The sequence below is a fragment of the Trematomus bernacchii genome, unplaced genomic scaffold, assembly GCF_902827165.1.
Source record: "Trematomus bernacchii unplaced genomic scaffold, fTreBer1.1, whole genome shotgun sequence".
Taxonomy (NCBI): domain Eukaryota; kingdom Metazoa; phylum Chordata; class Actinopteri; order Perciformes; family Nototheniidae; genus Trematomus; species Trematomus bernacchii.
The window spans coordinates 8,650,349-8,661,184 of record NW_022987547.1 but is presented as its reverse complement, the minus strand read 5'-3'; the positions used below and the strand labels follow the sequence as shown (position 1 = coordinate 8,661,184).

At 39.0% G+C, this 10,836-nt stretch overlaps 1 protein-coding gene across 3 annotated transcripts; it reads right to left on the bottom strand.

The window, feature by feature from the left end:
- Positions 1-797: 797 nt before the first annotated feature.
- Positions 798-10,169, bottom strand: zgc:56235 (uncharacterized protein LOC393186 homolog). Of its 3 annotated transcripts, XM_034123154.1 has the most exons (11): positions 10,068-10,169; positions 8,649-8,760; positions 8,165-8,235; positions 7,372-7,421; positions 6,733-6,735; positions 5,172-5,324; positions 5,032-5,084; positions 4,296-4,517; positions 3,659-3,809; positions 3,508-3,565; positions 798-1,943 (listed from the first exon to the last, which is right to left on the bottom strand). In XM_034123154.1, exons 3-11 carry the CDS (start codon positions 8,229-8,231, stop codon positions 1,852-1,854), a joined length of 849 nt encoding a protein of 282 aa, XP_033979045.1. In that variant the 5' UTR covers positions 8,232-8,235; positions 8,649-8,760; positions 10,068-10,169; the 3' UTR covers positions 798-1,851. The 3 variants fall into 3 exon arrangements, with proteins under 3 accessions (XP_033979045.1, XP_033979044.1, XP_033979046.1); XM_034123153.1 differs by lacking the exon at positions 8,649-8,760; XM_034123155.1 differs by lacking the exons at positions 6,733-6,735; positions 8,649-8,760.
- Between the last annotated feature and the right edge of the window lie 667 nt (positions 10,170-10,836).

Here is a 10,836-nt window from a genome sequence, read left to right as displayed (position 1 = left end):
TCTCGAGCCGGTTTCTCAAACTTACCTACCCTACCTTTAAGGCAGACATCTAAGAGAAGCATTTTCAAAAACCTGAAACAAACATTTCCCTAGAGGTAATTGAAAATGACTTCTTTATTATGTAGGAACTGACCCTTTGCATATGTCACAACTACATGTTAGGCAGCTCAGACCGACATTGGACACAAGCAATATTCATTCATGTAATAAAGTGAAGTTCAGATATTTATAATGCAGTTACTAACACACATTGTTAGTCAATAAGAAGTTGCTTTTTTGTCAGAAATGTCTTACGTGATGCAGCATGACTTTTATTAATGCTAGTGCAAGTCTTATTTAGTCCACATTGTAGATTTACTTAAATAATGTGAATTTAAGTAATTCATTCTGGCTTTGACCTGCAGCAGAAGAATATCTCCTCTTTGTTTTAGAATACCTGACACATTTATTTATTCAAGATAGTTTTGCATGGGTATGCTACATGTTCACATCCAGAGATATTGACATAAGGTCAACACAGACTTGCACTAGGATTATGTTTTATTGACCTAATGAAAGTTATCGAGTCAAGAGTATGTTAATATCCTGTATTCAGGTATCTTACAGTCGAAATGTAAACTTAATTGTGTAATTAAAAAGACACCATTTAAACAGCTGTGAGATTGTTCTTTAAAAGCAAAACATGGATAAAAGCAAAAATATGGCTCTTAAATAATGAAAGATTACGAGTTAAAAACAACAGCAAAATCATAGTCTACCCTTATTGATGAAGCAATAATTACAACAACTTTCAGATAGTGTTTTTAAATTATTAGAATTTCTTTAATTGACATTGGAAAAAAACGAGGTACTGTGTCTAAGTCACAACGAAAAGTAAGCCTTATGACAACACAATAAGATGGAAACAAAAAAACACACATTTTGGTTGCAGAAAAAAGGATAAAAGGAAAGTCATTTAGGACAACCTCTTGTATAATCCTATGCAGTGTTTTGACCGCGGTCCCGCTGAGGACAATCAGCTGTATTTTATGTACAGATCTGAGGAGTGTTTTCGAGGAGAGAGCACTGACAGCAATGGGTTCAGTCCTCGAGCAACATGAGGAAACAGCTGGAAGTGGAGTTAAGACGAGTAGTTACCACCAGATGCAAAATATCCTCCCTCTTTGTGAACGGCTGAGACAGATAGATGAAAACAATATTGTAGAAATGCAAACTAACTACGTACGCTACTATAAGATTCCACTACATTGATTTCACCTACCAAAAGTCACAAAGGATTTGAAAGATAATTCATGAGCCCCTTTCCTTGTTTTAGTTTTTAATATCCTTCATTACCTCTCAATAATATTTCAGTCATATGTTCATGGAATGTGTTTAAACATTTATATGGATAATAGTCCACAGACAAGTGCTTAAAAGAAAAATAAACAGACACTCAGCACCCTTTTTTGACCAAGCGAATAAGCTTTCAGCTCTGCATCCACGTTTTTCATTCTTACATGCTTTCAGGAGGGAAGGAAACAACTGAATACAGAAGCTAAACATTAACACCAACAGTTACTCCTTTCAGAGACCTACAGGGAAATAAATAGTGTCACTTCAATGACCGTAAAACTGTACGCCGTCAGTTTCAGGAACAACAACCTCACAGCTCCTCTCAGGGTGTTTAAGCATGATGCTGAGGCTCCACTATTAGTCAGATATGCTCATGAGATGTGTGAACGGGGGGGGGGGGAGGAAGTGTGAGGGAGAGCCCAGAGAGAAGCTACATGACAGTGGTGGACTGTGAAGGGGGGAGGGGGGTTTGTAGTGATGAGGTTCGGGGGTTTGTTTCCTTCTCTGTTCTCCCCTCTATGCCTCCAGCTCGAAGCCCATCCCCACTTTGTGTCCGCCGGCGTTGAAGTTCTTCCCGTCGATCAGAGCGGAGAGGGTGACCTTCACACCTGCACACGCACAAACGTAAGACTTTAAGATGTTTTTACGAACAATTACGATGCAGTATAATATCTGTTTGCCTACTGGGTCTTAGCGCATTTCCATTGCAGCGCGTAGCTCGCTTTAAGCGTGCCGTGTCGTGCCGTCCCCTTTTTTGGTTGTGCTTCCACTAGGCCTCGTTCCGGCGCGGCACGGCGCGGGGCCACTTTTTCCCCTCTTTTCTGGCCCTAGAAAATTGTGGTTCTATCGGGGCCAACAAACAGGGCTGAGTCGGGCTGAGTATGCTAAACTAGAGAGAGGAGTGCTGGCAAGAGGGCTAGAACTACAACAAGATGGACATATTTGACCGTGATTTAATTGTAATACACGTTTCAAAATGATGCCGAAGTAACAACATACTGATACCGGTTGGTAAAAACCATGAATTAATGCTTTGTCAAGTCTGCAGACAGACGGCAGGCGAAAAACCTTTTAAAATTCGTGTTTTTCTAGATGGAGATTGGCTAAGCTAACGCAGTATATGCCCCGACCGTCCACACTCACAACAACGGCCTATACAGACATAAATAAAGCAGCGACTGTATTCACCATGACACAGGCAGTCTGTGGTTTGTACTTGTTTAACTTTTGTCGAGTTTCTGAACATATATAAGGAGCTGTGAGCTCTGAGTGCTCACAGCTAACGGCTGTGTTGTGTTTCTGGAGTTCTCAATGAAGATGACTTCACGGCTCCGCCTACACTGCGTTACTATAGTAACTACCCCAGTTCCTAAACTGTAATGGAAGCGCAGCATGAAGTGAGTCGGCCCTGTTAAGGCCCAACGCGGCCAAGCCGTACCGAGCCGTACCGAGTGTGGCCGAGGCCGACCGTGTAGTGGAAATGCGCCATTACTGTCAAAGTACTCAGATCTTTCACTTTAGTAAAAGTAGCAATACCACATTGTAAAATCCTGCTATAAAGTTAAAAGTACAAAAGTATTAGCATAAAAATATATTTGAAGTACTGATCTTGCAGAATAGTCCTTTTCATGAAAGTTTACTATATTTTATTATTGGATTATTTATATGAATGCATTTATACGTACAGCACTTTTATGCATCAGATAGTGAATGTATTGATTACTTTCATCCAGCTGGGTATCTTAAGAATATATATAAATTACATTTTAACATTAATAAAGCCTTTTAATATCAATGAATAATATCATCATTTATCTGTTGAGAATAATTGTATTGTTTATCAGTATATGGAAAGTCATTTAAGTTTAATGAACTATTAATTGGTACCCTCTGAAATGTAGTGGAAAATTGTACTTGAATCATTTATTTAAATGTATTTCCATCAATGACAAAGTATGTGTAAAATGAGCTATTCAAAGACATCACCATGGAAAACTAGGATGACATTTTACACTACTTTCTGACCCAAAGAGAATAACTTGTAAAATAGTTTGGAAAGTAATCAAATATATCATGAAATATAGAGACAGCCCTACAAAGCTACAGGGCCAACCCTTCTCTTATCTCAGGAGATTATCTCAGATATTTGAGGTAGATATTGAAGTGTGTTACCTGGCCGAAGGCTCTGGGTGTAGCCGACTCCGATCAGACTGGCATTGTTGACTTTGGCCTGCGGGGTGAAACATGATGAGTCATGAAACAGAACAGCACATTTGTTTGGGATCATTTATCTTTCACAACAGAGCTGTGACCCAGCACTTACCGACAGAGAGGCGTCTTTGTCCAGCTTGTATTTGGCGGCGATGCCAAAGCGAGTGTTGTTGCTGCCGGCGGTCCAGGCCAGAGTGACCGCTGTCTCCAGGTCGTCGTTCACCTTCTGGAAGATGGAGCCGCCGAACTCCGTCCCGTCGTTACTGAGAGACGAGATCCAGAGACGGATAGTGAGATTTGTTCAGAGTGTAATCCTGCAGACCCCTAACTCATCTGGAACGTTAGAGTTTGTCATCTTGGCTATCATATGTCATACAGTGGTGCAGAATTTTAAATGAGCACTGATGTTGCACTCGTCTACTAAAAGGAGCTGGAACATATTTCTACAAACTATTATTTCATAGTGATTAAATCCCCTCGTCTTTGGTTGCCTTGACCTTTTTACAATTGTTAGACATCGATTTGTTTTAACCATAAAAAAGGGAGAAAAAATACTAACTATTACTACTTAAAAAATATTTTTCAGAATCGAGGCAGCATCCAAAATACTTCATCCTACATTTCCTACAACGTAACTTATTATAAGTCTTTCAAAAATGTTTGTCATGAATGCTTTCTGCAAAGGTGTGTCTCCTAAGCTAAAAAACAGATGAGGATGGATTTGAGGTGTAGCCTCCTGGAGTACTCACACGTTGGTGTGCAGCTGGAAGTCTCCGGCCTTGTATCCCAGGGCGAAGTTGTTCTGGGCCAGTTTGGACTTGGCCGTGTCGAAGGCCATCTGGTAGCCGGCCAGCCAGCCCTCGTAGCCGAGCACCGCTGCGGCGTGGATGATGGGACCCTCGAAGTCCACGTCACAGCCCATGTTCACAAACTCACGCTTGTAGGCCGTCTTCAGCTTTCCACTCTTCTTACTGAAACAGGCAATCATAGGGTTAAATGCTTATCTCTAATATCCATTGTATATGTAATACATGTTCCTTCATCCCCTTATGGTTTATGATCCCACATACACCATCCTCTCCCCAAATACTGACTAGAGTACCAAATGTGGATTAATACGCCCCTGAAAGTAGTCCCCAAAAATTACTATTATGGCCCTGTTTGTTTGATACAAACTACAAGGAGTAGCTGTTTTTCTTAAATTACTGAGACAGTTTTAATATAAAAAACTATATATTTGCGAGTCGTTTTTGAATGAGGTACAAGTTAAACTAATCTTTCAATGTAGGTTTGAAAATGTGTGAAAACAACAGATAATTGTTGACAAAATAAAAGAAACCTTAGTGTATATAATTAGTTTTTTTCTCACTGTGCTCTGACTTTACTGTGCTACCAGGCCTTATCCAAAGTGTATACTCACTGTATGTTTCAACTCAAACCCAAAGGAATGCTATAACTGATTCATCCAAATAAATGTCCACTTACCCTGTGTTTGGTACAAAAGATGTATCCAAGGCGACCTTCAGTCCTTGAGTCAGCTGGAGGTAAAGTAACAAAATAACAGTGTTAGAAATGCAATTTAACGTTCAGCAAAATCAAATCTGAACCCTGATGTTGGCACACACCTGGTCCTCCACGGTGACCTCGGTGGCCAGCGTGTTGTCTGTGTTCCACTTCTGGTTGAAGGTGAGGCCCAGCTCCTTCATCTTGTATTTGGTCTCCAGGCTCCCTGCAGCCTTCCCTGTGTCTGTGTTACTGGAGCCAGATGTGTTGAACTCCTGAAAGGAGGACATTCAGTCTTTAGTATACACAAGTCAATCACACTCGGATAATCAGACAGTGTCCAACGCATTAGCAACACATAGAAAGAGACCTTAAAGACAAGCGTGGGAAGAAAAGAGTCAAACCTGTGCAGACTACAACTGAAACTAAATGTAATTGTGATTAAACTGTACAGAAATAAATAATATCAGAGGCATATAACATTGTTAACATTAGACAATACACTTGACAGACAGCCTCAACATGAATCCATGCAGGACACCAGTAGCACATGTAATGGACAGAAAAACACAATATTGATGAATATTATTAATGTTGCAGAGTGTATGGTTAGAAAACATAGACAAGGGTGTTAAAAAGTGACCATATTGGCTTATAATGTAGTATTTAACATTTTAAACGTTGTTTCGTATGTCTGCTGTTGTCTTTCCTTTCATAATGTAGAGTGTTTGGTTGTGCATGGGTCAGTGTTTCCACGGCTTATCTCATATACTGCTTGACCCATCAGCCTAATATTTATTGAGCTAATTTATGACTGTATGCTCAAGGGGCTCTTGTGGGTGCGGTGGTTCATGATTTATGAAAAGCTACTTATTGAATGTTATAGCGTTGTTGGCTGTTGACTCTTATCTCCTCTTGAACAGCCGTTACAGGCAGCATAACGACTCTTTCAGTTAGGAAATGTTCCTAAGTAAGTCCATTAGTATTTCTGATCTATTTTCTATCAACACTGATGCATTTGATTGTTGCTCAAAGGAGCAGAGTGGTTGTGCTCAGTACCAGCTGACTCTTTTTGTAACAATCTGACAGAACTCTGGAGGAGGTGTGTGTTTCATGGTAACGGATGTATCGATTCAAAGGAGCTGACCGGATTGCATTTCACTAGAGTTGTACCTTTTACAATTTAATGAGTTGTATAAATTGCCTGATTGATTTGTATAGTACATATGTAATGAGGAAAGCAGCTTCCATGGAGCATGGATTGTGAATTTAAACTTTTGAAACGATTATTTTCCTTCTTTTTGGCCAACACAACACAGCTATCATGTTAAACTGTTTTAAATTAGATACAGTAGCCCATAGACTGACATTCGTAAGCAGTGACATAATCTCAGTGGTTGACCAATGACATCCCTAGAACAAACAGTTAATGGATTAATTAAGACAATTGACTGACAATGGAAATTAAGCCCTTAAGAAATGAAAAGTTAGATGTTATTAAGAGTGAAGTGACAGGACATTAAAAGCAAATAATCGTTATAAAAACACATTGATATTCGTGCTGTGTGAATGATGCTCACAAAGACAAAAGAAGACAGACACTGGAGCATGAGAACAGCAGTGAGGCATGATGGAGGTGAACGGTATATGAATAGCAGCTGTCAGCGCTGACTCCGATCTTACCATCTACATTATCGTCCGGCACAGAAGGCAGCAGCATGGAGACAGAGCAGCGGTTAGGGGAGGCAGGGGGAGACAGGTAGAGAGACAGACAGGCCACAGCACAAACATGTCTGCCCTGTTTCTTTAGAGAACAAGTTTAGCAAAGCAGGTCTGCATCAGCACCGCTCAGATACCTGGAGGCGTCCTGCTACAGGTTACAGCAGGGGGCGGAGTTCAGGTAGAAGGTGTGCTGAGGCTTTTATTTTGGAGGAGGGTTAGAGAGTGCAGCAGTGATGGAGAGCAGGAAGGTTGTAATAGGAGATCAGTGTATTACTGTAAGCTTCTGAGATGTCCAACCCTGTAAAGAGCTTGCTGACGTGCTCCACTAGTTGTTTACCTATCATGTGCTACCATTTCCTGTTTGTTGCATTGGTATCAGCTTCCAGAGCTTAAAAACACTTTGCCTGTCCGGGCTCTGAGGACAACTATGGGGTTCTTTCTTAAATATCTGTTCACAAAGTATTATCACAACGACACTCAGATAAAAACTTTTTCTGGTTATTCCAACACCAAATTAGGGTATAACAGAGATGGACTGGGCAGAAAGACACTAGAAAATGACAACTGGTAAAAAATGTAATATAAGAAAAGTGTCCTCACCACTCCACTCTGTGATTTGGTCTTGAGGTCGAGCTTCACAACTCCAAAGCCTGGAAGATTGTAAAGGACAGAAGTATGTGTTAGCAATGCAATGAACAAATAATTCCAATAAACAAGATTTAAAGGAATAGGTGGACATTTAGGAAAATATGTATATCCGGGAAAAACTACTCATATCTGTCTGTTCAATAATATAAACCTGGAGCACGGAGGCATTTACCTTAGCTTAGCATAAAGGCACATAAAACCTAGTGGAGTTTTAACATGTCAGTGCTAAAACATGCCAGGAATGCACGATATGTTAATTATCGAGCTTAAGAGGGGTTGGAATTTGTTTTTAAATATTTGGAGCCTGGTAAGCTCTTTCCCCCAGTGACCAGTCTCATTGCTAAGCTAAGCTAACAGTCTCCTGCATCTTCACATTTAACTAAATTTAAAAAAAATCAACATGTGAATATATATATTGATTTAAATATAATTAAATGTGCGCAATGTGATGACGTACATTGTTTGGAATTTGATTTGATCGATTTGGTTTGAAACACACATCATTTACAATTAAGTTTATATAATAATGTGATAGAAAATGTATTCCTTTTGGCCTTCTCCTAGTTCAAACATTACAGAACTACTTTAAATCGTCATAGCTATAATCATCAATATATTTATATTATCTGCGCAACAGAGAGGAGTCTAAGAGCTAGACTCACTAAACACCAGGTTTGAACAGTCTCTGTATTTTAGGAATTCCTCACGGTTAATAATTGACCCTTTAAGCTAAAATAGTACTCACCATATCCCTTGCTGAATATATCCTTGGCAGATTTGCCCAGGTCTGCGTATGAAGGAGGGACAGCCATTGTGCTGGAGGAGAGAAAGTCAGTAATGTCATTAGTGTCGCTGACTCATTTTAATATAATATATATATATTACAATGTATTTATTCTTATCAACTTATTTACTGTCATATGAACAACAATGAATCGTGACAATGAAGTTCAAAATGTGTTGGCTCCCTCCAACAATGCTCACACACATACAGATAAAAAGGAAAAATAACTTAACACAAGTATATAAAATACAATATTTTCTGTGGTATACAGTCATTGCAAAGTGAATGAACTCTAATGTAAACAGGAAAGTAGTAAATGCATAAAGTAATAATAATAAATCAATTTAAAAAACGTTTTAAATAAATGTACACATTTATTAATATAATACTGTAGTAAAACCGTAAGAAAATTCAATACAAAAAATAAAAGAGCAGTTTGAAGCACGTTTTCTTCTCTTCTCTGCTCTGTGTTGCAGTGGTTTAGTGCCAAAGTAAAGGCCCTGATCCTCCGTCACATGTGAGTCTTCCATGATGCTGCAACACTAGCAAAGCTCATCCTGATTGAAGGCAGTTAGCAGTTAACAAAAACAAAAGTCAATAGGGTTTTTTCATATACAACACAATGCAGTAGCCATCACTTAATTAAGTCTACAGGTTTGCTCCAGCAAAAGGGAACAAAATGTTCTTTTAGAGCAGCTGGGAGGCTAACAACCGAGGAGCTCTGCATCTGGCTGAACCAAGGAGCTACTGGGGCACCTTAAGAGCCCAGCACACAGACATATACATTTAACCTGGAATATGAGTTCAAATGAACATAAAATAACATGAAATAACTCATCTAGCAGGTATTATATGTGATATTCTGTTCTGTCATACTGCTGTACAATACAATATATTATGAATACCTTACAACTCATACTATAACTAGTATCCCATACTTTATTATAGTTAACCATTTTGTTATATGTTATAACTATTTGAACACTGATTTGTGCATCATTTATCACACTACAGTCACTTTTGTCTCTCGTTTGCATCGTATACCTATTTTAATGTTTTACACCTCTTATTATAAACTATTTTATTTTCTCTATTTAACTGTTCTCCTGCCTAACTTATAACATATTTATTTGGTTTGATCCCCATCCTGTTGAAGCATCCGACCAAAAGGCTCTCTCAACACATCTCAAGGTTGTAAAAAGGGCCCTCATCCTGGGGATGCTGCTTTTGGAGATGTTTCTACTGCATGAACGTCTGTTTTAAATAAATCCCAATGTGAACAATGCTTTATTTGCTGCATTTAAAGCCCCTTGGTGCTGCATCTCTGATTCGGGACAAAGGACAGCAGATGGGCCTGAGAAAGAGGTGTGGGGGTGTTTTTTACAGCTAGCTAGCTAGCTAGCTAACTACTGTGTTAGCTGCAGTAACAAGCTAGCTTACTTGCAATTATAGGATACGAAAGATATGCATCACTTAATTGTTATAGCTAGTTAGTTAATATATTATAGTCTACATGCACCGCATTACACATCTACACACACACACACGCACGCACACGCACACGCGCACACCTTCAGGTCTAGTTAGCTAGCCATAAACCTAGCAAATAAAGTTGAAAAATGCTAACCTGAATCTCTGCACCATAATACTGTTTAACCTAACATCAAGGATTAAACTGTGCACTGCAAGGCTCAACATCATTACATAACTGAGCCACCGCTAGCTAAATCGCCTAACATGCTATACTAACCTTGGAGAGAACCGTTATCACAGCAGCCATTAGTACCGTTAATTATTACACAGGTATTATACAGCTGAACCCAATGTTTAATATTAATTTGTACTCTTTTTTTTGTCTCCTTACCGTTGGTTGTGTGTGTTTGGAAGGGGGGTTTGCAGAGTTCCCTGGCGTGATGCTGCTGAATGGATTGACAGCTAGCTTAGTTTAGCAATGTCTAAAACCGGGGACAGGGCATAATGAAGGAGACATATAGCGCATGCGCAGTACCAGAGAGAGAGAAGAGCGACCAAAGAGTCAATATCGAAGCAAGAGTTAATCCCACAGCGCACAGCATCATCCGAGCAGGTTCACCTGATTGTAAAACGTAAATATTGAATGTGTTTGTGTATTGAAATTAGAACATGTACTAATTAGAAAATGTATTAAATTAGTAGATGTATTCAATTACTATACTTACCTTCAATTTTGAGGGACTTGTACTTTAATTGAGTATTTCACATGTGTGCTACTTTGTACTTCTACCCCCACTACGATTCATGAGGTTAATGGTGTACATTTTCGATACAATAAATAATACCTTTAGTTACTTTGCAGATTTGGATTAATAATGTTAAATATAGACAATACTTAAAGAAGACCTACACCTTATACCTGTATTCAATTTCACAAGCTCCCCTGCAGTATACAAAGTCATTAAAACTAGCTGCACCTTTACCAGCTTTGATAACACATTAATGCATCAATAATTATAATCAAAACATATAATATATCATTCTGAAATGGGCCTATTTGCATAATGAGTAATGAGGTAAATGTTGATGCTAAAATTGTTCTACTTTTACTTGAGTAACATTTTGAATGCAGGACTTGTAACAGAGTATTCCTACACTCT